The sequence below is a fragment of the Podarcis gaigeae genome (assembly GCF_964106915.1).
Source record: "Podarcis gaigeae genome assembly, chromosome: 11".
NCBI classification, from domain to species: domain Eukaryota; kingdom Metazoa; phylum Chordata; class Lepidosauria; order Squamata; family Lacertidae; genus Podarcis; species Podarcis gaigeae.
In genome coordinates, this window is record NC_139687.1 from 35,844,521 (window position 1) to 35,872,211 (window position 27,691).

Below are 27,691 nucleotides of genomic sequence, written 5' to 3' on the forward strand. Positions count from 1 at the left end.
ACTTGGGGGTGGTTTATTGGGCATCTGCGGATGAGACTGCATCTTCCCTTACACCGGGAAGAATTTGGGAGGCTGATTACTCCCATCTCAGCCTCTAAATTGCCTTGTGGGAGCTGGAGAGATGGTATTGTCGGCCATCTTCCGTGGAACCCCAAGAACAGTTTCAGGTTAAGAACGGACCTCCAGAACGAATTAAGTTCTTAACCCGAGGTACCACTGTACTGCGAAGGAGTACATGTGAAAGACTATACAGTCATACCTTGGTTTTTGAACTGCTTAGTTCTCAAACATTTTGGCTCCCGAACAAAGCAAACCCAAAGTGACTGTTCCAGTTTGCGAACTATTTTTGGAAGCTGAACGTCTGACAGGGCTTCCTCGGCTTCCGATTGGCTGCAGGAGCTTCCTGTAGCAAATCAGAAGCTGCGCTTTGCTTTCCGAACATTTTGGAAGTTGAACGGACTTCCAGAACGGATTCCATTTGACTTCCAAGGTATAACTGTATTTGATTTGACAGGGGCATGCCTGAATCTCAGGTTCTACCTAAGACCACACCTTTTCTGTGAAATATCTATGATGTCTTGATGATGCAGCCTGAGATGTATTATGGGAAACTTTAAAATAATGATGTAACCATTGTTCGGGGCTTCTGGCTGCTTCGTCTTTGTGGTAGTGGGAAGTCTTGTTGCAACAATAAAGATCAGGCCTAGAGGCCACTTTTTTGCTTCTATCTCCTGGCTGAAGTCTCTTGCTTGTGAACCTATGGGAGCCAAGGTTAGGCAATTGTGGGGTGCTCCAATGACTCCCTTACACAAGGGAAACCAGAGCTCACAGAAACGCTATTTACCGGTACCTGCCCGTTGCAGCAGCACCTATTTATTTACTTGCACTGCGTGCTTTTCGAACTGCTAGGTTAGCAGGAGCTGGGACAGCACAACGGGAGCTCACCCCATCGCGCGGATTCAAACCGCCAACCTTCCGATCTGCAAGCCCAAGAGGCTCAGTGCTTTACAACACAGCGCCACCAATGGGATAAGCGCTCAGAGCAGCAGCGAAGGCGGGGCGGAAATATGTGCAGAGCCCTGCGAGCTTTCTTCTCTCCCGCTGACCAGCGCAAAGCCAATTGGCTCGGCGAAGCCCAAATGCGAAAGAAGGCCAGCGACCGCGAGCCACTCAGGAGGCGGCGAGGAGATTTGGGCGGCGCCTCATTGGCCGCTGTCCCCGTGGCGAGATGGCGCGTGGCCCCCTCCTGATCAGTCGGGCGCTGCGCCGCTTCCATTTCGCCGGTTGCCAAGGCGACGGAGCGGGGTGACGTGCACCTGGGCTGGGCGTGGCGAGCGCTCGCTATTGGCTACGCGATCGGGCGATGGCCGCCGGCCGGGGTGTCGCGAGCCTGGTGTCCTTGCGTAGCGGGGAGAGCGGGCGCTTCAGTCTGCGGCAAAGGAGCAAGGGGGAGGAAGAGGTGCTGACTAGGCCGACGACGGAGAGAGGAGGCTGCCGGTCTTGCCAACCCCAGCCGTTGCCTGAAGGAGGTACTTGGCCGCTACACGGGGGAGCGTCGCCGCGCCGCGGGCAGAATTCTAGACAGGCGCGCCGCGGGCAGCCTCTCCTTCCGCGCGAAGGGGACCTTGTCCGCCTCCTTTCCTCCTTCATGAGGGGACGCCGAGGCCTCCGAAACCGGCTGAGGTGCCCGCCGTCTCTCGGGGTACCGTCGGCCGAACGATGGCAGGGCGCGCGCGGGGGGCGGGGGAGGGGAAGCCGAGGGTGTTGGCGCCGCTGACGGTTGCCCACCAGTCCAAGGCTGGGGTTTCCTCAAGGGGCTCCCTGGACGGGGGGGGGGGCACCAAAAGGACACGACGCAACTAACCGACCCCACCCCGGCCTGGGACTTCGCGCAGGTGCTCACCGGTGTTTCCGCCGGCCTCCCCGCCCCGCCCTTCGGTTCTTTGTGGGCAGCGGTCAGCATCTCTTGACGGTGGCCCTGGGAAGGAGGCTGGTTCCTCGGCTACGACAAGTAGCATCGCGGAGCGGCATTCAGGCTGAGGAGACATTACGATAACAAGCCGAAACCTCCCCCAAGAGATACGAGGAGCATCCTGAAACTGTGATCTTTGCTCAGGAGGATGGGGTAGAGCGTAGCTGTTACGGGGGGGGGGGCGCGGTAGAAATCAGCTGCAGAGTTAATATGAAGACCCCCATTAGCAACTATGGTTCAGATCGTTGCTGATCGCTTCCCCACCCTCGCTATATTCAGCTTGCATTTCTGCGTAAGGAAGGATGCTTTTGGGGTGTGGTTGGTGGCAGCATATTTGCAGAGCAGTCGTGCTCATGGTTATCCGAATATCGCTTTTAAGAATTTAGTTATTTTTCACTGATTATTATTGCATCACATTTAAAATGACCAGGTTCTTTCCATCAAGGACTGGCTTGGTTGAATTTCCTTGATAATGAATACTATGTACAGTGGTACCACGGGTTACATATGCTTCAGGTTACAGACGCTTCAGGTTACAGACTCTGCTAACCCAGAAATGTTACCTCGGGTTAAGAACTTTGCTTCAGGATGAGAACAGAAATCGTGCTCCGGCGGCACAGCAGCAGCAGGAGGAGGCCCCATTAGCTAAAGTGGTGCTTCAGGTTAACTACAGTTTCAGGTTAAGAAAGGACCTCCGGAATGAATTAAGTACTTAACCCGAGGTACCACTATGGTTGGTTGGATTTCCTTGATAATTAAATAATTCACTACTTCCTAGCAGGTTTCCAAGCACTGTATTGCTTTAATTTAGGAACAAGTGGTGATAATTCCAATTCAATCATAATTTTGGCCAACTTCATAAGTGACTATTATTTTGGAATTTCCATTTTTCCATAATCATACTGAGTTTCTTGTGCTTAAGGAAAGTAGGAGACGGGAATGGCTGCCGGGAGATACAAAAATGTACCGGTATCTATGAATTTCTATACAAACTGCTTGGTCAGAATAAGTTGGTTTAAGTGACTTACTGAAAGGTAAAAGTGCTCAATAAATGGTACTCAAGGGACGTTACTTTGTAAAGTGTAATATCTGCATGTGGATTTATAAAGCTAAGTGAAATCTAAAATGCTTAGTCATATTCAGGGTATTATACAAATTAAATGAATAAACCAGTCACGTTCCTGGTTTCTTAAAGTTAAAGCCTTCTAGAAGGCTTGAAGCTTTTGTCCCACAACATATCACATTCTTTATTTGGAGACTTTGTATTTATTGAAGAGAGGATATATTTATCTTTGTGATTATGAAGTGCAATATTTGCAAAATTATGTTCAGTAGCAGAACCTCTCATAAAGGGTCCAACGATAATTGCTTAAGGGAGATGAAGATCCTGTTTAATAGTCTGAGTGGGAGACTGTGTGCACTAATCAACTGACCACTATTTCAAACGCTACTTCAAACTACAGTTATACCTCATGTTGTGTCAGCTTCAGGTTGTGTTTTTTCGGGTTGTGGACTGCCGAAACCCAGAAGTACGGGAATTGGTTACTTCCGGGTTTCAGCAGAAGCACATGCGCAGAAGCGCTAAATCACGTTTGGATCACGTTCGCAACCCGAGCATCCACTGTAATCATATCTTAGAGTGTGACTTGTTAGCATTCATACTTCACAGGAGACTTTAGGCAGTTATAATGAAAATGTCCAATTTTGTACCACCTTTCTGAAAGATTAATGAAGATGTTATGTGATTGGTGATTCATATTTTTTAGAAAAGTTTATAGCGGCTAGTCTGGTTGATGGAAAATAAACCCAGATTGCTTCTAAATTATTTGTTGTGGCATTACGGTAATAGAGCAGAACTCCCACTTTGTCTTGAAATATTTTGTGTATGTTGGCTTAAAATAGATTTCAAAGTAAACTTAATAAGGACTGAAACAAAGTAATGAAAAAGTTCTATATGTTTCATATTTAAGTGCACTTAATATGTACAGCAACCTATTTACATGTAGCATTATCTGTAACGAATCTGTAGATCTGTTAACAGTATATTTGACAGGGCCAACACACTAATATTTACAGAAATTAGGTTTGTTTTTATGAGGGAAAAGATCATATTTAAGATTCAGTGGGAACTTGTATTTTAATTTTGCCTATAAAGCCTAACGATGAAATAGACACAGCATTGTGTTTTATATAAGTTAACCTGTAAACTTTATGAAAATAGTTTTAAAACCCAGCATCATTTGAAAACTCTGCATAATAATTCATCCTTGTAAATGAATTTGTTGGCCCATCCACCCACACATCTCTGTCAGTCATATGTGGCTTAAAGAAAATAACAACTGCTTTATATTGACCTCCTGAAGAGTTTAATTTGCTTCAGGTAGCCAGCTGAATGACTGGTTCATATTTTTATTTCTTTATGAGGATGCAGTGAAAGTAGATTAGCTGCTGGATGCTGTTGACTGCATATTACTTGAGTGTGATCAATACATAATGGAGTTCCTTACTATATGATTAAGTGGCAGTCTACCTTTTGTATTGAATGGTGCTTACATCTGATAACAACTTCAAGTAGTCATGGTATGCACTCGGTCCTGCTTTAAGAGTACGCCCTGCCCAACTCTCCAGAGAGTTTTTGCCGTGCTCCTTAACTGGAGCCCTGGATGCTGTTAGGTGCTGTATGTCTTTACTTATCTTTTACTGGTTGTGTGCTGTAATTGCAGCCATCTCTAATAGGGAAAATGGACATAGAGTCTAGGAAGGCAGTATAAAGTAAATGCATGCAAGCGGTTATCAGAAAACTAGTGTAGTCAGTTAGTGTGGCCTGCTCAGTAGTTTATCCTCTAGGTGGCATTAAAATTGGGGGTGTAAAAGGAGAAACAGTACGTCCTAGCCATGCAGTTGTGTACAACTAAGATTTCACAGAGGTATTTCAACTGAATTAATAGTGCAATACCCTGATGTGCTTTGTGAAAGCTTTGTGTCTTGTTCCTTATAAGAGAACAAAAGAGTGTGTTGGCACCACTTTGAAGGGTACATTTAGCAAGACTGTGTGCTGGCCTCCCACATATATTACAGGTGAACTAGCAAACCAGGCTGAAACCCTAGACTCTTTCCCTCATTTGATGAAGAGACTATGTAAGGCTGAGGAGTTTTGCCCACTATTGCATCAATTGCACTTGCTGGGTGGAGGAAGAGCCTCTGTGTGACCTAGCAGGATGCTGCTTAAAGCTTCTTGAAGGGAAAGTGTTCTCAAGTCTTTTAGAAGGCAGACATTTCTGTAGTTATTTTTCATGGAGCTATTTTTCATGGATTAATGCTTTAAATATGATGGGTATGATGGCTGAGCCATTGCGGAATTCCTTAAAATTTTGACTTTTACCTGAGCAAAAAATTTACTATACGGTATTTTTATTTTCTTGCATTTTGTCTTAGATTTGGAAAAAGAACTTTTGAAAATGCTGTCCAGACTCTTTCGAATGCATGGCCTTTTTGTGGCCTCACACCCATGGGAGGTCATAGTGGGAACTGTAACTCTTACCATCTGTATGATGTCCATGAAGATGTTCACTGGTAACGACAAGATCTGTGGCTGGAATTATGAATGCCCCAAATTTGAAGAAGTAAGAACTTAAATTTATTCTTTTAAATACTACTTGTCCGTATAATCATCTTATATGAAATTCATAATTAGATGTTGCTTCACTGAAGCTATCCATTGACTAATTTACATAGATTGCATTCTCTTCTGTTTCAGAGGTCTAAATATATCAGTAGATTGCAGTATAGGGAGCAGGTGGCGGTGTGATCCAAACCTCTGAGCCTCTAGGGCTTGCTGATCAGAAGGTCAGTGGTTTGAATCCATGTGACTGGGTGAGCTCCCATTGCTCTGTCCCAGTACCTGCAAACCTAGCAGTTTGAAAGCATACCAGTGTGAGTAGATACATAGGTACCACAGCAGCAGAAAGGTAAACAGCATTTCTGTTCACTACCGCACTTGTCATGGTGTTCCGTTATACCAGAAGCGATTTAGTCATGCTGGCCACATGATACAGAAAGCTGTCTGTGGATAAATGCTGGCTCTCTTGGCCTGAAGCGAGATGAATACCGCACCCCATAGTTGCCTTTGACTGGATTTAATTGCCCAGGGTCCTTTACCTTTTTTACCTTTAGACTGCAGTTTTTAATGTAGTAAGTTATAAGTTGTAGTGATTAGTGAAATGCAGTATACTAACTTCTCAGATAACCCCAAAATACTGATATGAGTTCTCTGAAACTGCTCCAGAAATGCAGTTTACTTACAATTTTTTATATTAAAAATGCATTTAGATTATATTTCTTTCTTTCAGGACGTTTTGAGCAGTGATATCATAATCCTGACAATCACACGCTGTATAGCAATCCTTTATATATACTTCCAGTTTCAGAATCTGAGGCAGCTTGGTTCAAAATATATTTTAGGTAAGATACATTGATTTATATAATTATTAATGTATGTCAGTAAAAATAAACAAACAAGCACCCAAGTAAATGAAGGATAATAACTTACTCCCAAACATATGTGCCCTGATCTGTCAATTGTGAACAACGCATAAAAACAAGTTTGTGTATGGGGATTTCCCAAATTGGTGCCAACATAAGTAAAATTTGGGCCATGAACACACAGTGGAACAAGAAAATTGCCAGTACTAGGAGGACTTCTTTCTTGTTTATGACCCGGGGCAGGTCCTGTCTGGGGCTCAGCACCAATCTAACAGAGAAACGTGCAGCATACAGCACACAAAATATTTCTCAACTGGGTTGAATTCATATTTGCTTTTAGCCAACTTTCACTCATGCAGGAGGAAGGGGGTTATGGGAGGCAATTTTTGCAGATTGTTCCTTCCCTTTGCAGCTCCTTGAAAATATGTCATAGGGTTGGAGGACTCTTCAAAACAGCATAAGAGTCAGTGCAGAGGTTATTGGTGAAAACTGCTTGAGCCCCATTTTCCAGCAGGGGGCCTTCATAGGCTCTTTGTGTCTTCTGTAAATTGAAGGAATCCTGTTCCCAGATGGGAAACTGGATCCATTCAGTTATATTTTACAGCAGCTATTCAAGATAATAAATGTTGAAATAACTGAGGAGAACCTGAGGACTTCCATTCCTGCGAACTGGAAAAATTGTGCAAGTGCAATTTAGCATTGCTGAGAGCTGTGGAAGGTGCATGTAAATGTTCTACTGATTAACTGTACTTTCCAGAATACTACTGATCTAGCCAACAGGACCCATTTGCAATGGAAAGGGAACCCACCGTCTACTTGTAAATGAGAAAATGTAAGGGACAGATGGCAGAGGACCACTGGTGGTTTGGCAGTTCTAGCTGAACAAGGATAAAAATGCATCTTAATGTCCCAGCGTTTTAGTCAGCAGGATAGTATCCTTGTAACAGATTTGACCCCCAACAGGTCAGAAACTCAATCTTATAATCTAAAGAGACTGGCCTAAATTTCCAAGAGCACAATGCATAGGGGCAGTTCCTACTGGCCACAAGGCAAATTCAGTGCTATGTCCTGCTTCACAGCTCTGTCATTGACTAGACAGTTTGCCCCAAATATATTTTATTTGAAATTAAGGAAACAGAGATAAAGTATTCTATACTCTGGATTCTTCCGTAGAATTACTAATATAAGACCAGAATGACAGAAGCACATGGATAAATAGAACATTATCTATTTGCCCATATCTGTCCTAAATGTAACACGAAGCAAAATGGTGTAGCAGTTTCATAACAGAATCCATTGTATCTATGCTTTCTGCAAAGGGAAGGATTTGGATTAGGTTTAAAATATTATTTTGCAAGGAAGTGTGTTTGTATTTGTTTAATGCCTTTTTACATAGACCTTTTCTTTCTCATTTTGGTAGGTATTGCTGGGCTCTTCACAATCTTCTCGAGTTTTGTCTTCAGTACAGTAGTGATTCATTTCCTTGATAAGGAATTGACGGGCCTGAAGTACGTATTACTCATTGCTATGTTTTTTTTGAAAATATACCATCATCTATTCAGGAGCTGTTTTTTTGACAGTTGACCACCCTAGTCTTGAAATTAAGAATTGGAGAGGTGAAACAAAATAGGAGGGCACTCCAGAAGTCTTCAGGGTAGCCTCATCTCATTCACAGGAAGAAATTGTACATGCATCTTTTTATGCTGCTTCTGGCATGGCCATCCTTTCATGTGAAATTATACAGCAGAGGTCTTCGGGATTTAATTCCCCTTCTGTGTGTTTTCCTTTCAAATGTTGAATGCTAGGCCCAAAAAATCTGATTGGCAGGCTTCCACAGAGATTTCCTCTTATTTCACTTTCAATGCTGAAAGAGAGCTTTTCTCCCTCTTCAGTATTCTTGCTGTTACTCTGTGATCTCCAGGCAGCCTTAGCTTTGCCTACATTATCCATTCTTCATCTATCCAATATAGACAAGTGGAAGATCAAGTATGTTGAGTGTATCCAAACAAATACATGCCACATAAAACTGTTTAATGGGTATTTGAAGTTTAAGGAATAAATCATAACTAATTCTGGTATAGGTTTTGGGCTTGTGTAATTGGGATTGTTTCTTAAGATGTGGGTTTTTTTGTTTCTGTTTTGCATGTTGATAATAATTTTTGTATCTTTTCAGTGAAGCTCTGCCATTCTTCTTGCTTCTGGTTGACCTCTCCAGGGCCAGCGCATTAGCCAAATTCGCGCTCAGTTCCAACTCGCAGGTCAGCCAACTTATCCCTTTGATAAAGAACATTTTGAAATAGGGTTTACTAACAATGATATTCTGAGAACAAAGTCTTAGGGACAATTTGGAAGCAAATCTTCGCACCTCTGCTTAAACATGAGCTTGTATAAATTTACATTAGGTATTTTGTTTATATTATATTTAATCTCTATCGTAAAAGTATGCTGTTGCAGCAACTGTCTGAAAGGGAGAAGGCATGGGTTTTCCCTTAGGTCTAATCCTTTTCTTGCTACTTAAATAAATTCAGTTTTGAGGGAACTTGGGACACAAAACAATCTTTCTATTTTGCTTGCTTCTTAATTACTATCCACCAATCCAGTTAACAAATACAATTTTTTCAACCTGTAGTCCAGCAACATCTTGAGGTCCGCAGGTTCCCCAGATCAGATTTACAATTCCCATATTCCCTTATGATTGGTCATGTTTACTGGGGCTGATGGGAGTTTGAGTCCAACATTTGTAGTACCACAGTTTACCCAGCACTGTTGTACATTAACTAACTTAATTTTTTCTATCTGTATAGGATGAAGTAAGAGAAAATATTTCACGTGGCATGGCTATCCTGGGCCCTACATTTACACTTGACGCTCTTGTTGAATGTCTTGTCATTGGCGTTGGTACCATGTCTGGTAAGCTGAGGAATTTTGAGGAGCACAACCAGAAGCTTAACAAGTTTCAGGAACAAACAAATTAGCATCTCATAGGCAGCTGTGTGTCTTACTACTTCTTGTGCTAATTGTGTTGATTGAACTGGAGTCTTTATTATGATTATTACTGTTTTTGTGGCTTTGGAAGGTTCCTGCTTTGAGAACACAAAGGAGTTCATAATTTTAGTTCTGTTTTATACTAGAGGGTAGGAGGAATGAGATATGCAACTTTCTTTTGTTCTCTTGTCATATATCTGTTATGAATGGCAAGTGAAATTGTGTGCAGAACATAAGCACTCTTGATTCATTCCTTTCTCTTCCCTTAACGCGGAGGTACCAGGCCTGAATTAAACAGCTGGTCACAGCTGCAATGAAGCTGTTTAACAGCTGTTAAACAGCTGTAACGAAGTCTATTATCATCTTAAGGAAAATTTTTGGCACACGTTCTTTGTAACCATTGCATGTGCCAAGGTGTTGCATATGAATTTTGCATAGTTAATAATTAAATATTGCATAATTGAATATTTTCTATTCCGCCAATGCAATCCATGCAATTTACATCTCCCACAATGGTCTATTGAGGCTTGTTCTTAATTTCTTTTTGCTTGTTTTTAGTTTTTTATGATATTGTTTGGCTTTGTTTTTATGTTGTAAAACACTGTGATATATTTATGATACAGCAGTTCATAAATATTTTTACATTTTAAAAAAGTTTTTAAGTGTCATCCCATATCCAAAACTACACTCAATCCTCGTTTTATGAGGATTGCTTGGGGTTTTTGTTCTGAACTCCCGTGCGTAAGCCGACCCTACCCCTTTCGGGGTCTATTTCTGGGTTCGGTACTGTGCACATGTGTGAGATTGCGTGTCATTCAGACACACCTAAACCAGGAGTTGCCTCTATGTGGTCATTATACCATAGTGTACAAAGAGAGTCTTGAAGAAGTCAGAATTAATTGGTAGATGCACTAGTTACTAATTGATCTTCTTTTTACATAGTAACTATAGGCTAATTATTCTGGGTTTGTTTGTTTGTTTGTTTTGTTCCCCATAAGATGGGATTTGTTAGTTTATGCTGCCCATGTTTCTATACATGTTAACTGCCAAGCTCATGCTCATAAATTTGTAATATGTTTGGGTGAATGAAGAGCCTGCTTGCATGAGCAGAAAGGCACTTCTGCTTAGAGAAGATGTGTGATTTTCAGCTTGGCTCTCCCCTCCCATGCCGTATAGCACCCTATCACCCTTTGGCAAAGCTGAGAGCTACTGTATGGATGGGGGGGGGGGGGGAGACCACCTTTCATGAACAGAACTTACTGCAGATTTAACCTATTGTTTGAAACGCCTTTAAGGCTGACCAACAGCTTTCTAGGGTACAGCTTGTAAGTACTCAGTCTTCCTAACCTAAATATGAACAGAAAATGCCAATTTGCAATAGATATTCAACAGTGTGGTATAGCAGCAAAAGGACGCTTATGCAGTTCTAGGCTGCATCAACAGAAGCATAGTATCCAGGTCAAGGGAAGTAATAGTACCACTTTATTGAGGGCACAAGGAGAAGGGGACGACAGAGGACGAGATGGTTGGACAGTGTTCTCAAAGCCACAAACATGAGTCTGACCAAACTGCGGGAAGCAGTGGAACATAGGAGTGCCTGGCGTGCTCTGGTCCATGGGGTCACGAAGAGTCGGACACGACTAAACGACTAAACAACAACATTGTGCCTTGGTCAGAATCAAACTAGAGTACTGTGTCCAGTTTTGGGCACCACTGTTCAAGAACGAAATTGAAAAGCTGGAATTTGTGCAGAAGGTGACAAAGATTGATTAAAAAAAAGATTGAAACCAGGCTTTATGAGGAACAGTTCAGGGAGTTGGGTATGCTTAGCATGGAGAATAGAAGATGGAGTGTTAATATGGCATCCATCTTCAAATATCTGAAGGCCCGTCACATGGAAGATGGAGCAAGCTTGTTTTCTCCTGCTCCAGAGGGTAGGACCTGAACTAGTGGATTGAAATGACAAGAAAGCAGATTCCAACTAAACGTTAGGTAGAACTTTCTGCTGCTAAGAACTATTTCAAAATGGAACAGACTGCCTTGGAAGGTGGTGAGCTCTCCTTCATTGGAGGTTTTTAAGCAGAGGTTAAATGGCCATCTTTCAGTGATTCTTTGGCCTTGATTCCTTCATTGCAGGGGGGGTTGAACTAGGTGACCCCCTCCCTCTAGTCCAGGCATGGCCAAACTTGGCCCTCCAGCTGTTTTGGGACTACAGTTCCCATCATTCCTGACCACTGGTCCTGTTAGCTAGGGATGATGGGAGTTGTAGTTCCAAAACAGCTGGAGGGCCAAGTCTGGCCATGCCTTGGCTAGTCCCTTGCAACTGTACAATTCTGCAAAGGCAAATATGGTGTATATAAACATACAACTAAATGTGGTTTGGGATTATTCTAGCTTCACATTTACTTATGCCAGCAGACTTTTAGAAATTGCTGGTCATGAGTAGCAAGCTGTGTCTTATTTCAAGTAGGAAGAGGGATTACATGGAAGTTCTTCTCACTTCTGTCCATTTTGTATTGAGTGCATGTGCCACAGTGTCTAGAGGTGTGCTTGTATGCCTTTTAAAATCCATATGAAAACACAGTGGGGGGGAAACAAGGATTCTAATGCTTGGTATTTGTCTCTCTAACAGGAGTAAGACAGCTTGAAATCATGTGCTGTTTTGGCTGTATGTCTGTCCTGGCCAACTATTTTGTCTTCATGACATTCTTTCCTGCATGTGTGTCACTGGTATTGGAGGTAAGAGTATGTCAAAATCATCACTGATATAACCACCAGCAATAACTATCTACTTTCTAGGACTGATGTATTATTGTTCAAGTGTAATTGGGAGCCAGAAAATGAAATACTTTATAATTAAACGGGCTTAGACTATTGGAGAAAATAAGCCTATGGGGATCTGGGAAAAACTGGAATAAAACTAAAACATTTTCTTTAAATTTGGCATTGAGAGAACTGTTAAAATTTTGACAGGATGGTATATGTCTCCAGTTTTGATCAGTAAGAATTAATGTTTTCTGGAAATGCCCCAATTCCACCCACCCCACAATAACTCTTCATGCACTGTATGATGTTTTAGCAGAAAGGTTTCTAGGATTTAGGTCAGGACTGTGGAACTATTGTCCCTCCAGTTGATGGGAATTGTACTTCAGCAACATATGTTAGGTGAAATGCTCCCCATAACTGATCGAGGTTATTCAATTCCATTATTATGCTATATAATATTATATATATAAATATGTAGGTAATGCCTCATACTGTTCTCTTTATTGTTTAGGCAGGGGTTAAGTTTTTAAAAAATTAAAATTATATTGAAAATGGTTTTTGTTCCAAGAACATTTATTAAGAACAAGGGGAAAACATTTGTATATGTGCCAGTCAAAGGATTTTCCCTAGCAATTGAAATTTATGGAAATTGCACAAGAGCATTTCGTAGCTGTTGCTCCTGATTATTTTAAAGAGCCTTGTGCAAGAAAACTTAACAGAGGAAACAGTCTAATATGGGCTAATAAAATGCTGTAATTTATTTTGAAGACTCTGTGATCTGCAAAGAGTTAAGGTTATAACCACAGGCATTAATAAACTCCTAGCTTTGATATAATTATGATTCATACTGCAGTTGTCAGACTGTATGTTTGCAGCATAGTTAGAATGCAACAACTGTAATATTTTGTTACCCTGTTACAGATTTATTTTTTTGAAAAACAATATGTAAACTCTGTTTTGTCTCCCTTATTTCATATGTTATAAATAGAGGATAAATGCTTCTTTATTTTGGTCTTACCTCCATAAGCGTATCTAATCTTCACTAGCAGAGGAAGGGGGAGTGGAGGGGGCGGGGCGCCACAGGCAGCACTGGGGTTGCAGGGTGCCCTCCAGCATGGGACGCGGAGCAGGACGCTTGTGGTGCGTGGCCTGCAGGGCACCCAGCCGCCGCCTCCCTCCTGGCTGCCCTCCAGCTGAGGGGAAGGCGGTGGGTGGACTCTGTGCAGGCTCCGATCAGCGCGCCCTGCCCCTCCTGCGCAGCACATGCTTGCTGCCCCGGCACTTGTCATACCTTGTCATATGGTCCTGTGCAAAAGACTTCTGGAAACTTGTTTTTCAAATCTATGTTGTATATATACTATTGATTTCTGCAGCTTTCGCGAGAAAGCCGTGAAGGACGTCCCATATGGCAGCTTAGTCACTTTGCTCGTGTTCTTGAAGAAGAAGAAAACAAACCTAATCCTGTAACGCAGAGAGTCAAAATGATTATGGTAGGTTGTTGCTTTTAATGGACTCTTATTTTGAGCACTCCAAGTCAGTAAAACAGATTTGGTTTGATTTATTAATTTAAAAAGTGTTTACCACTTAATATAATAAATAAATTAAGTGGATTACAATAAAAATTCAATAAAGTTGAATTTATCCAAACTGGATAAAGACAAAATTAAAGAGTCCAGGAAAACTTGAGTATAAAATGTTAAGAGGTATTTAAAGTGCATTGAGTTCCCCAAAATGTAACAGATTCAGTTGCCATGTAATTTGACTATTAGCAGCCTGAGTATGACATGCAAGTTGAAAAGAAAAAAGAAACATGACCATTTGGGCTCAAAGCCTGGTAGGAGACCAAACTCCAGTGATTTCCATTCCTCCTCCCTACACTTGGAATGTGTTACCAGAATTAAGACTGTGTGTTGCATTAATTAGGAGGGCACTAGCCATGCGGACTAGAGCTTTTTAAAATGAACATTATTTCTATTGACTTCATTTTTTTAATCTTACAAATTTTCAGCTTCAGCAAAGAAGTAATAATAAGTAACAGGACACAAATGCCTTGCAGTAAGCTACACCTTTCAGTAGACTCACTGAAATCAGTGGACTTAGGTTCCTGAGGATGACTAACATTGGATAGCGCCCTCCCCAAATACACTATAAAGGAGGACCATGCATGAATATTTATTTGGAAGTGGTATCTACCATTTTCTCATCTTTGTGTTTAATGTTGGCTTTGGTGCAAAGCCCTTGGTGAGCTAATCAATAACAACTGACTTCTTAACTTTAAGTCTCTAGGTTTGGTACTTGTTCATGCTCACAGTCGTTGGATAGCAGAGCCATCTGCTCAGAACAGCACAGCAGAAATTTCTATGGGACTGGATGAAAGTGCACCAAAGAGAATTGAACCTAATGTTTCTCTATGGCAATTCTATCTTTCCAGGTATGTTTTCGCATAATGTCGCTAATCAGCATTCCATTGCATTTGCCATAAATGTTAGATTCCGTCTAGTAGATAGGTGTTTGTTTGTTTGTTTGTTTGTTTGTTTGTTTGTTTGTTGCTTTTCCAAGTAATATAGACCAGTGCATTTTAATTATTTAAATGGTGGAATTCTCATACCACAGAGCTTGAATTTCTGTGCAGGTCTTTTTTTAATCACGTAAGAGTCATTGGAGGATGGCACACACGTTGAGTTTAAAGGATTTGGACAGTTACATTTTTTCCTGGGTCTAGTCCCAATGTGAATAATTCTGAGTGTTGAAATTATTTATATGCTAGCTATGCTATTCAAATAAGTGTCACACTTTACCTATGGCTGATATATATGCTACTATTGCATCATGATAGCTGCTTGAGTGGTAGTTTCCAATGCTGCTGGCAATTGCTCTCAGGGCTCACGTGATTTGATATGCTTGCTTCCCATGACACTACTGCATGCCTACAGGAAAGGATAGACAGTAACCTTGACTTAAAGCATTGTCATGCATGCCTTCTTAACAGTGAAGTAGGTAATGTAGTCAACTTCTCTAATCTTTCTAGGATGGCCAGTATGGACATTGAGCAAGTTATTACACTTGGGTTAGCTTTCCTCCTTGCTGTCAAATACATCTTCTTTGAGCAAACAGAGATGGAATCTACACTGTCATTGAAGAACCCTATAACATCCCCACTAGTGATCCAGAAAAAAAATCCTGAACACTGCTGCATAAAGCAATCTGTGCCTTTAAAATCTAATCCTAGTCCCAGAAAAGTAGAAAATCTTCCACTAGCCAAAGACAGAAAAGGTAACCTTTTAGTATTATCTTTTTTAGCAATACAAACGTTGATGAAACTGCCCACTCTTCAAATTTCCAATGTTGTTGTTCTCTGCAGATGAAGTTAAAATGTCTGTTGTACAAGAATCTCCATCAAAGGCCACATTTGTGGTTGGCAATTGTACTTCTTCAGAAACTTCCCCAGTTAGTGACAGCAAATATCCTGGAATTGAATTGCCTAAAGAGATACGCTCTATTGAAGAATGTCTGAGTATATTTAAGAATGACAAGGTATGAAAGGAGAACTATGTTATCATCTAGTACTTTAAAGTTGTTCAGGATCTTTATGCAAAAACTATTAATTGGGTTATTCACAACATCTATTGAGTGGAGTGCACTGTGTTTATATGTGTCAACTTTGTGAACGTGACATGCAGAGTAAATTTGGAAACATTCTGCTTTTTCTTTTTACTCATGCTGATTTATAGTCATTGAAATTCTCAAGAATGGGTAAAAAATTGGATTGGCTTCAGAATGGATCCAGTCTTACTCTATCACGAAGGGAAGGGTGGCGCTCTAGCAGAAAATGCCTGCTGAAGGTGAATTTTGCAGATTTCCTCTTCCCCACTGCCACTTCCCATGCTGTTGCATGGGGCTCTTCTGACCCCCCCAAAACAGCTTTTAGGGGGACATTGTGGGAATTGGGGAAAACTGCCCCTTTTTTGGTATGTTTTGGTAACTTGCGCCCAAAATTGCACCAGTGGTGGGAAACCTGATGCCTGGGTGCAGAATGTGGCTTTCCAGGTCTCTCCTTCCAGCCCTCAGGGCTCTCCATTGACTCTGCTCTGAGCCTTCCTCAAGCCCTTTTGCCTGGCTGGAATGTGGCACTGCATTATGATCATGCCTGTTGCTTGCCTCGGTGGAGTATGGAGAGATGTGTTTGTGGTGGTGTGTAAAAACATCTTGACTAATTTGCATGGCTCGAATGTAGCCCAGTGTCACACCTGTTGCCCCATTCATTTTAGCCAATGGCCCCACCTACCACTGGCATGTCCCGTCCCCCCGTCCCCCATTGCCTCAGGGAGAAGGTAACCTTTGAGCTGAAAAAGGGTTGCCTTAACATTTTTCAAAGGCTGGGTATGAGCAATACAAATGGTCTGCTCCCCAGAATAATATTTTTCCAAATTTATTTTACACTTGAGCTGTTACACTTCAAATGTCCATCTCTTCCCCTGTGACCTACCCCACCAAATCAATGGCAATCTTTTAAAATAGCGGTTAAGAGCCTCTAAGCTTACACTCGGTGCCTTCTCGGTAGTGGCACCTGCCCTGTGGAACGCCCTCCCACCAGATGTCAAAGAGAAAAACGACTACCAGACTTTTAGAAGACATCTGAAGGCAGCCCTGTTTAGGGAAGCTTTTAATGTTTAATAGATTATTGTATTTTAATATTCTGTTGAAAGCCACCCAGAGTGGCTGGGGAAACCCAGCCAGATGGGCGGGGTATAAGTAATAAATTATTATTATTATTAATACTGGCTGTATAAAAGTGTTCATATTGAACCTTGGAAAGTGTAAGTTTCCATTGTGGTTCCACTGTTAAGATCATTAGATTGACTGTAGCTGAGTGTGTTGCAGATAAAACCATTCTATATGTTCCTCCTTGTTGATTGAAATCTGGAAGAGAGGCTTTGCTCTGGTTTCTATCTTATGTCAGAAGTTAAATCCCTCCTTAAAAGGTCAAGAAGTAAGAGTCTATATTGCCACCCACACCTTGGAATTTATGGCATGCTGACAAGTTAAAGTTCTTGTTTTCCCAGTCTTTACTAGCAGCTAAAATTCTAGCTGTTACATGGCTTGATACATATAGACTTACAGACTCAAATGTTTTGTGGAAGAAACATTGCCTTTGCCTGGTCCCAAAAGAGCAACAAAGATGAAGTCAAGAGCAAATTTTCCTGGAGTAGTGAATCTCTTTTGTTGGACTTTCAACTAATTATCTGCTTAATTGTAGTTCTGTATGTAATGCTTTGTTGCCTCAAGCAAAGAGGCAACCTGTAAATACTTTTTAAAAATAAAGTTACCAAATTATTTCTTTTCTCTAGATGGGTGCAAAGTTCCTTTCTGATGCTGAGGTCATTAGTTTAGTCAATGCAAAATATATTCCTGCCTATAAGCTGGAAACTTTGATGGAAACTCAGGAACGTGGTGTGTCGATTCGCAGACAAATGTTATCCCAGAAGCTTCCTGAACCTTCCTCCCTACAGCGTCTTCCTTATAAGAACTACGATTATTCTTTGGTGAGCACAAGTAGGCGAATGTAACTATGTATAAACATTTTTTCTTTTAACAGAGGAATTCAGTGTTCCAAACTTCTTGATTTGGAGTCTGGCATAATGAGTTTCGTCAGTAATAGCTATGAGTTCTCAGCCTGTGGTAAATGAGAAAGGAGAGCATCGGGTATAGCTAGTGGCGGACGTTTTGTAAAGTCAGTGATGGTGGCATCTCCTTGGGTTTTTTGTTGCTTCTGTAACCTTCCCAGCTTACAGAGGGACAGCCTTTTTCAGGATTACACAAGTGCCTCATCCCTGTTTGTAACAAGTTGTGATCATTACTTTTCTTGTGTCATAGAACAAGAGAACAACTTGTTCTGCCCGCACCTTATTACCAAGATGATAGAGGAAAGTATGCAGAGTGTGGGTGTTGTTACTGATGTTGGAAAACTGCCTAAGTTACTTGACAGTCACATTGAATGAGATTGGAAGGAAATTGTTTTACTCTTTGTAACAAGTTACTTTAAATATCAAACGTTTGAGTTTTAAAAATATGTTTTATAACTATGAAATTTGTAATTTTTGAAAAATGTGGTGATGGTTACATCTTAATTGTTGGCTTTTTTGTTAAGGTGCTGGGTGCCTGTTGTGAAAATGTGATTGGATACATGCCAATCCCTGTGGGAGTGGCAGGCCCCCTCCTTCTGGATAAGAAAGAGTTTCAAGTTCCAATGGCAACAACAGAAGGCTGTCTGGTGGCAAGCACAAATAGAGGGTGCAGAGCAATATGTGTAAGTATTAAATACACAAGCTGTGTTGGCCGGGCACTATTTAAGCAGCTACTATGAAACAATAGTTACTTGTTTGTAACTATTTTGTAACTGTAACCAGCCACTCACCCTACCATTTGGTGGTTTTTTGCTTTCAGCTTGGTGGAGGTGCCAGTAGCCGCATTCTGGCAGATGGAATGACACGAGGGCCTGTTGTAAGGCTGCCTACTGCCTGCCAGGCTGCCGAAGTGAAGGCTTGGCTGGAAACCCCAGAAGGATTCAAGATAATTAAAGATGCGTTTGATAGCACAAGCAGGTTAGCATTTTCTATAGCTAGCAAGAGGGAGGCAGGAGGGAACCTTAATGTTGTTGACAGTTGAAAGTCATGCACCCAAAATATATTATGAGATGGGATGTAATCTAATAAACTTTCTTCTTTATAGATTTGCCCGTCTGCAAAGGCTTCAAATTGGTTTGGCTGGCCGCAACCTTTATATTCGCTTCTCGTCTAGAACTGGTGATGCAATGGGAATGAACATGATTTCGAAAGTAAGCTCTAGAATTAACAAATAATTGTTAAACAATTATTTCAAAATTCACTAATTATTCAAGCCTTTTCTAGGAAACTGTGAGGGATAAGAGAAAATCAATACTGTATAAAGAGTCAGGATTCTTGTCCCTTAAGCGTGTGCATACACATCTTTCTTGTGTGTGAAAGTGTTACACCAATAGAAAATGGTATTGTAGTCCAATTAAATGAAATATCTCTGATCCGGGGAATCTCCCTCAGACATAAAGGATTATCTGGAACAAATTGCTTTGTATTATCTTCAGTTCCTAGTTGATAAAATGAAGAGGGGTCACAGTTCTCTTGCAGGGCAAATGAAATGTGTGGTCTTTGAACACTTGTTCTATATAGTTCAAAATGAACTGTTCTTGAAATGTGTAATGGTATGATATCCAGAGTGCAATCAGTATAGATATTGTTTCATTATGGTGGCTGATTTTCCATTGCTCACTTTGCTCTGCCTCCTCCACTTCTGTTCTATCAGGATGGAAGGGGGATGGGTGCAGAGAGAAAAGCACAGTCAGAAAGGCGCTAGGCCTAAGGAGGCATCTGATGTTCCCTACAGAGGCTATTTAGGTCCACAGCTGGCCATGGAAGCAAGCTGATAACCTGATAGGTTCCCAGGCATTGCCCTGATGCCCATGGGGACAGTATTGGTGACTCTGGAATGATGTGCCTTGCACATGGCTTCTCGAGTTCAGTTCAAATGTTACTTAAATGGTTAATGAAAATTCTGTGTATATTTTCCCAGTTCCACTGTCAAATTTCAGCAGCAATCCTTTTGAGACGAGATCAATGAGAATTACAGTGCTTCATGGCTGGTGTTCAGTAAATACATTTTCTCTCTCTTTCCCTTTCCCTTTTTCCAAACAGGGCACTGAGAAAGCGCTTGGAAGGCTACAAGAAGAGTTTCCTGATCTCCACATTGTAGCTGTTAGTGGGAATTACTGTACAGATAAAAAACCAGCTGCAATAAACTGGATAGAGGGGAGAGGGAAGTCTGTGGTCTGTGAGGCAATCATTCCTGCAAAGGTTGTAAAAGAGGTGAGTACATGCTATGTGAGCCAACACTCTTGGATTCAACATGTTTGTTAAATGGCTTGTGTTGAATTCATTTTCACATTAACACTACTTTCAATCTTCTGTCCTGTTCAGAGTAGCTTGCCAGACTGCCTGGCTATAGGTCTGTGTCATGTGACGAAGAAGGGTGGGGTATAAGTTTTAAAGATTAGTAATAATGTAGTAGGCACATTAGATCTCCCTTGGAATTCTTAGCACCCTGTGGTGATGATGATATTTCAGGTGAGGTGGAGAATTTAGGGTTTGTTTTCCGCCACAGCAATTGCATCTACATAATGAGTTTTATCCCTGAGTAGCAGAGAATTACTGCTTCAGCTTCTGAGAAGTATAACAGTATTTTGTGGGCTTGTTCTAGGTACTGAAATCTACCACGGAAGCCATGATTGAAGTCAATATAAACAAGAATTTGGTTGGTTCCGCAATGGCTGGCAGCATCGGTGGCTATAATGCTCACGCAGCAAACATTGTCACTGCAATATATATTGCATGTGGGCAGGTATGTTAGCCCTTGACTTATTGTATGCGAGAGATTATGTAGCTGAAACATGCCTATGCTAAAACTGAAATTTTCTGTACTGACTGTAGGATGCAGCACAGAATATTAGCAGCTCGAACTGCATCACACTGATGGAATCAACTGGCCCTACCAATGAAGATCTATATATCAGTTGCACAATGCCCTCAATCGAAATTGGAACCGTGGGTGGAGGAACCAATCTTTTACCACAGCAGGCTTGTTTGCAGGTATGAAGCAGCAAAGGACAGAAAGCTGCTAACCCAGAACCATACTCAGATCTGTATTGTAACTGCATAGCCCTATTTAGGGAAGTTTTTAATGTTTGATATTTTATTGTGTTTAATATTCTGTTGGGAGCCACCCAGAGTGGTTGGGGAAACCCAGCCAGATGGGCAGTATGTAAAAATTAACAACAACAACAACAACAAACAAATAAAACAATAAAAAACAACAACAAATTGCAGGGTGAAGAATCTTTTTTGCTGCATTGGCATTGGGTGGGCACTCGGGACCTTCCTGTCAGTGTCAAGAATATAAACACCTATTCACACCACACCTCTTGTCTCCAATCTCACTTTCCTGGTGCTCAGCTGGCCAGAGTGGCAAGAAAAATCAAGGTCCTTATGCTGCTATCAAAGAGAACTATCTTAGCCTGCATTGGAGGATGAATAATTTTCCTGCCAGCCAACTAATAGTTTCTCCCTATGCTCAGCTAAGTTCAGCTATCCAGGGTTCATTGGGCTGCACAAAGAGCAGCTGATAGCCACATGTGTACTGCAGGTTGCCCACCTCTGTTCAGAGGCCATAGATAAATTTGTTCATGTTTTGCCATTTGGAACCCATGTACTGTGCCTGCAAACCCACATGTATCCCACCATTTCCTGATTTTTACTCTTCTTTTCATGGCTAGGATAAACTTCTCATGTGTACCAATGGAAAAAACATGTATGCCTGTCACTCATGTGCCTGAATTTAAAGCAGAGCATGTGTGAGAAGAACACTTGTAATCACAGAGCCCATGACCAATGGGAGTGATGAAATGATTCACTAGTTGGTGAAATGTAACATAAAGCATGCATAGTTTTTCTTCCTTCCCTCTCTCCCACCAAATCTTTTTTTTTTTTTAAATCAGTTTAGGTTCTACAGGTCAGACACTGATACATCAAGCTCTGTTCAGTCCACTGTGACAATATTGGCTCTCCAAGATCCCATGCAGATGAACCTGGGACTTGCTGAGTGCAAAGCCTATATTCCACCACTGAGTTGTCAGCTCTGCATTATGCTTTCTGTGTTTTTGAGAGAACCTTAGGTTGTTCATGCCTTGAATATAACCTGTTTCTGCCTGGCTTCTAAAGTAGAGTGTCTCCTCTTGCTTACAGGTGCTGGGGGTTCAGGGAGCAAGTACAGAGAGCCCTGGAGATAATGCCCGTCAGCTTGCCAGAATTGTGTGTGGCACAGTAATGGCAGGAGAACTCTCTCTAATGGCTGCTTTAGCTGCCGGGCATTTGGTCAAAAGCCACATGATCCACAACAGGTGAGAAAGAAATTGTTCCCCACCAAGTAACAAAATACAATGTGGAAATCAGGACATACCTGAATTTGTTTCTATTGTTTTTAATAGGTCAAAAATTAACCTGCAAGATCTCCAAGGAACTTGTACCAAGAAAGCTGTTTGAGTATTGGCAAACTTGGAGCAAAGCATTGCTGTGGCTGTTTGACCAGTGAAAAGAAATAACGCATTATCTGTGAATTTTGGAAGGAAGATAAGTCTTCAGTGCTGTGAATTCTTGGAAATACACTTGAAAGAGGATCAGTGGACATATAGGCAGCCCACAGCTTCCTGAATCCTTAGCCCTTTGTCTGCCATAAAAGGATGCTTCTCTGTGGGAAATGCTCCAGATAGTTCTTACATGGGACTATGAATAAGCTAGAGTCATACACTTTATAGAGTGAGGCTCCTTGTAGTCTACTCAAGTTATTCAAAAGTGTCTGCCTTTGTCATTTTTGAGGTGAACATATTTTGACTAGTGTACTACTGAGAAATAAGTTCAGTAACTTTGTTTTAAACCAGTCTACTCGCTTAGTTGCTTTGAAATGTCCATTGTGATCACTGTTTTCAAGTTAACCTGGAGTGTCATGCAGCAAGAATTGGCCACCAGTAAAACTCCTTTGGGGCAAGAGAATAGCCAGCTCCACCAAATTTATCACTTTTCAGCAAATTGGGGAATGGAGAGGGGTTTTATAATGGCTTGTTGGCGTTTTCATATGTTGTAACTGTTTTCAGGTCTCATCCAATTGCTTCTCACAAAATCCTTACTTTAGTTTTATTCAAAATTTTAAGCCTAGAATTTGGGTGTTGGGATAATTTCACTGAGTCACAATAGTTTTCAGAAGTCTCGATTTCAGAGTGCTTCGCATTCTGTTGTGTATAATAGTTTTTCAACGTTCATGCGACATTTCTGTAATACAGACATGTGAAGTTAACAAGCATGTTGTTGAGACTCTTACCTTGCACTGGGGTGAGAAACTTTGCAGAACAAGGCACTGGGAAGTTCTCCTGGGCTAGCCCAGTGGAAATGATGGGCAGCTGCTCTAGACACAGGTTCCTGTTAAGTTCAGTGGTGCTTTCCCCAGGAGAATGTCATAGTGAACAGCACCCCTGGTAAAGTTTAAAAGGAATGGTTTCAAGCAAGTCAAAAACATGTTTACACTATTTCTTAATGATCACTTTTGAATATGGTGTGCACTTCTGCAGGAATAGGTGTGTATCTCAAGATGAGAGAGCAGTTAAATTAATACTACTTGATTACTTATTTAATATTTCTTTTCCTGAAGAAATTGTAAGGATTGGTGTGTTTTTTTAGCAAGTTCTAAATGTGTTTTTTTAGCAAGTTGCTTATCACTTCTTGAAGACTACTAACTACAGGATTTGAGAAGAGAGAAGAAAAGCAATTCCATCCAAGGTAGCTGCACACCAGGGAAGTGCACTCAATGCTACACAGGAAAACTTGTTGGAAGACTATAGATAGAAAGATGGCTCACTGTTCCAAGTTGGCTCAAAGGACAATTTGAGGGCTGAGGTCCTTAGTCTTCTCATTGGAACTCATTGTGAGTGTCCCTTTTTGTGTGGTACTCTTGTTTGTAGTACTTTGTTAATAGGTTATAGAGCTAATGCAAATCAACACCTATTGCTAGGTATGTGCTACGGCTACTTGTAAATAGCATCATGAATGTCCATATCCTTACAGTATTGTTGTCCAGAAGTTACTGTTTTTTCTTATTTATGCAGAGTTTGACCTTGCTTTGATTATTTAATATGACACTGAGCTAGCAATAAATGGTTTGTTCAGTGCTTATTTGGGTGAATGTAACTGATGTTCTGTCTTTTAAAAAACAAACCATTTTGTACTATTTCAAAATTGTGTACATTTTGGTACAGATACTTTTTCAGTTTCAGTAAAACAATGCAAAAACACCTATGGGAAGTTGTGTTTCTAAAAACATCTAATTGCAGATGTCAGTAGCACAGTATGTTGACTCCAGTTTTTTGCACTACAAGGTTTTTAGAGAACCCTGTTTCCCAACATGATTTGGGGTGGCAGGAGAATATATATTTATTTTTGTATTATACCCCATCTGTTGAAGTTTTCAAGGTGCCTTACAGTATATTTTAAATAAAATGAAACAGACAGTATTAAGCAATTACTTGGGTGGGACAAAGGTGCATATAGTGCACTTATGTGTGCACGCGCGCACACACACACACACACACACACACACACACACACACACTGTTTTCATATGTTCCAATAGCCATGGCAGCTGAATCTCCTGGCCTGGAACTTATGTGGAAGCAGCAAGTGTTGGAACCCCCATAGCCCACAGTTTCCTCTTTGAGCTCATGATAGCTTGCAGCTTCTGTCTAGTGCCAGAGGGCACCAGGCATTGGGGGAGCAGTGGTGTTAGAAGCCCTTCCCCCTGCCTCACTGCCAGGTCCTGAGAAACCGCTTCAGGCAAGGTATATAAATCTCTTGCTGCATTGCATGTAGTGCAATGTAAAGAACCTCAAGTGCCACCTGCAATTTTCAGAGGTCCTGACCTGAACACGGCGGCAGAAGCTACACACCTGGCCAACCCCTAGATATGCCTATGTTCCCATGCAGGCGGTGTCCGATTGATACACGCCAACGACACGTGGTGTTTCTAGCCCTAGAAGCAGGTGGGGCTGGAATGGGCTTACATGGGACTGCTGACGAACACAGTGATCTGGAACCCAAGCAAATGTGGAGTCACTTGTACTTAGCTGACTAGTATGCTAAGTTTGAATTCTTGGAGAGGGAGGTTCTTGTCTCTGTTGCGGCAGATGTAAAAAGAAGAGGAGGCCAGCTTCACATTGCAAATACAAGTCTGAACACACAAGCCACTAGAGGCATTTATGTTGAAAATTCAGAAAGGGAGATCGGTTGCCAATAAGTGTGTAATCTCACAGTCCTTTGGAGTTTCTCAGCTCTCTGGCAGCCCACAGCCATCTGTATCCCAAGACCATTCAGGGCACAGCCAGTGGGAAGAAGTATAGAGGCTTCCTCCATCACTTCAGAAGGGAAGGCTATCAGGAGTCCAGCAGGAATCTACAAATGAGTGACTTTCTCATTTACACTAAACCAGCTTTTCTCAACCTTTTAAAAACCATGCCACCTTTAGCTAACCTTACGACCAGCACTTCAAGAATGGCATCTCTAAATATTTACATTTTCAAAAGGATTTAAGTTCTGTGACTTGATTATGAATACACTAATCATGTTGGGCTGAATAATAATAATTCAAGTACTAAAAAAAAATCCAATAATTTTTTTTTAATGCAAATGACATTTAAAATTTCAAAAAAATGGCTGATGTCAGGGGCTGAGCAGAAGAGCAGTGGTGGAGACCGCCTCCCCACCCTGACGTTTCCAGGGAGGAAGAAGAGGAAGACAATAGAGATTTACAACAGTGGTTTGCGGGAGGTCACAGCTCAGAGGCAGATGAGGGGAAATGGGAAATAATGAGAGAGAAGGAGCAGACAGCCTGGGCAGCAGCTGGCTGACAGGTCACTAGGAAGCATCTCAGACCCACAATCTCCCAGAACCCGGCAAGGCTTAATAGTAGTAGAGCAAAGAGATTGAGGGCACTTAGCAGCACCCAAGATTAAGAAGAGAAGGTGGGGTGAGGATTCACTCAGGACAACGCTATTGTCCAAGAGGCTGGGTTCTATAGCCTCTCTCTGTAAAGTTTGAAATAAAAAAGCACTGTAAGGAACTCTTCCTTGTCTTTATAATTTCCTGGGCAACCAGCTGAGAGCCCCTGACAGATTGTTCCCATCAGGGGGACCAGTTGTGCTCTGGGCCCTTGTCCTTCATGGCTGATGAAAACTAGCAGAGGGAACAGCTGACTGGGCTAGGGAAGTGATTAATGCCTTCTTGTGAAAGCGGGTGGTTCCTGCCTGCTTGGAGGAGGCTGCAGTAACCACTCCTCAAGAAACCCTGGATTCAGGAAACCTTAAGAAACTACTGGTCAATTGCCAAGTTCCCCTTCTTGGGCAAGGTTCTTGAGTGGGTGGTTGTGGATCAGATTCAGGTGCTCTTGGAGGAAACTGGTTTTTAAGATCCATTTCAGTGGGGGTTTACGGCTGGTTTAGGCACACAAACTGCTTTGGTCTCCCTGTATGATGACATCTGTCAGGAAAAAGGGGAAATGTGTCCTGTTAATTCTTCTCGATCTCTGTACACAGTTTTCTGTATCATCAACCATGGTATGCTTCTACAGTGGCTGTCCAAGTTAATGATGGGGTGGCACCACTATTTGGAAGTTGTTTCATGCTTGGGGAGTGTTATTCGGGCCCATGGAGCCTTCAGTTTGAGGTTCCTCATGGTTCAATTTTATCAGCTGGGGCAGACTTCAGTGGCATACTGGAGCAAGACATTTTGAGCGTACTGCTAGAATCGATTGACCTAGCTGCCAATTTCTGGGCCCAATTCAAAGTGCTAGTTTTGAACTATAAATCCTTAAATGGCTCTTGGTGTGGCTTCTCCCTAAGAGGTCCAGAGGATGGCAACATGAGAATAGGCCTTTTCAGCCATGGCTAGGGGTGTACCTGTGGGTGCTCTGTGGTTTAACCTAGGGCTTGCCGATCAGAAGGTCTGCGGTTCAAATCCCCGCGATGGGGTGAGCTCCCGTTGCTTGGTCCCAGCTCCTGCCCACCTAGAAGTTTGAAAGCACGTCAAGTGCAAGTAGATAAATAGGTACCACTCCGGTGGGAAGGTAAACGGCGTTTCCATGCACTGCTCTGGTTTGCCAGAAGTGGCTTAGTCATGCTGGCCACATGACCTGGAAGCTGTAGGCTGGCTCTCTCGGCCAATAAAGCAGGATGAGCACTCAACTCCAGTCGTCCACAACTGGACCTAATGGTCAGGGGTCCCTTTATCTTTAGGGGCATACCCAGGAGTTGATTAGATAGGCCTCCACAAAGGGCATAGGCCCAAGAGAATGCAAAAATTGCACCTCTCCATTCTGGCTTGGAATAGCTAGAAGCCCTCCCTCCCACCCACCTGTGCCGTACCTGCTCTGGGTGGCCAAGTGAGGCATGCAAGCTCCTCTGGGCTCCTCGATATATGATCTGGTCACTGACATGGGCCTTCACAACAGACCTGCAACACAACCCACCCCCTCCAGTTGGCTGGTGGTGCTATTAGAAGAGCAAGTGGAGCATCCAGAAGGGCTCAGAGGAGAAAAAAGATGGAGAGAACAGGCGAGTGATGCAGGAGGAGGAAAAAGGGAGGGAGGGAGCAGAAAGGAAAGATAATGTAGGAAGCAAGCAGGCAAACAATGGATGGACATGGGAGGAGGAGGGGCAGAGCAGAGCAGACACGACCCCAATCCCAATGGCCCTGCAGGAAGTCATTGGCAGAGTGATGAAAAGCAAACTTTTTGAGTTTCTGGTCCATGGTCTCTCCTGGCTTCATAGGCACCAATATAGCTCCTTGCCAAACACCATGGGCA

The 27,691-nt window shown here is 42.1% G+C and overlaps 1 protein-coding gene across 4 annotated transcripts; it reads left to right on the forward strand.

Moving 5' to 3' along the window:
* The first annotated feature begins 1,195 nt into the window (after positions 1-1,195).
* HMGCR (3-hydroxy-3-methylglutaryl-CoA reductase) lies at positions 1,196-24,131 on the forward strand. 4 transcript variants are annotated; one of them, XM_083703185.1, is made up of 20 exons: positions 1,196-1,529; positions 5,408-5,595; positions 6,322-6,433; positions 7,875-7,962; positions 8,628-8,712; positions 9,259-9,364; positions 12,072-12,178; positions 13,579-13,695; positions 14,485-14,636; positions 15,234-15,478; positions 15,567-15,739; positions 17,554-17,748; positions 18,354-18,512; positions 18,650-18,807; positions 18,935-19,040; positions 19,933-20,103; positions 20,495-20,635; positions 20,725-20,883; positions 22,036-22,190; positions 22,278-24,131. In XM_083703185.1, the coding sequence occupies exons 1-20, from the start codon at positions 1,364-1,366 to the stop codon at positions 22,330-22,332; spliced, it is 2,838 nt and encodes a 945-aa protein (XP_083559311.1). In that variant the 5' UTR covers positions 1,196-1,363; the 3' UTR covers positions 22,333-24,131. The 4 variants fall into 4 exon arrangements, with proteins under 4 accessions (XP_083559311.1, XP_083559314.1, XP_083559313.1 ...); XM_083703188.1 differs by having other exon boundaries at positions 1,409-1,683; XM_083703187.1 differs by having other exon boundaries at positions 1,427-1,702.
* The last annotated feature ends 3,560 nt before the right edge of the window (positions 24,132-27,691 follow it).

What these genes read in the sequence shown, in the direction of transcription:
- HMGCR (XM_083703185.1), top strand. Translation starts at nt 1,364, where the DNA reads ATGGCCGCCGGCCGGGGTGTCGCGAGCCTGGTGTCCTTGCGTAGCGGG. An exon ending in CCAGCCGTTGCCTGAAGGAG is followed by an intron (nt 1,530 to 5,407) that starts GTACTTGGCCGC and finishes ATTTTGTCTTAG; the next exon opens with ATTTGGAAAAAGAACTTTTG. An exon ending in TGGCGTTGGTACCATGTCTG is followed by an intron (nt 9,365 to 12,071) that starts GTAAGCTGAGGA and finishes TCTCTCTAACAG; the next exon opens with GAGTAAGACAGCTTGAAATC.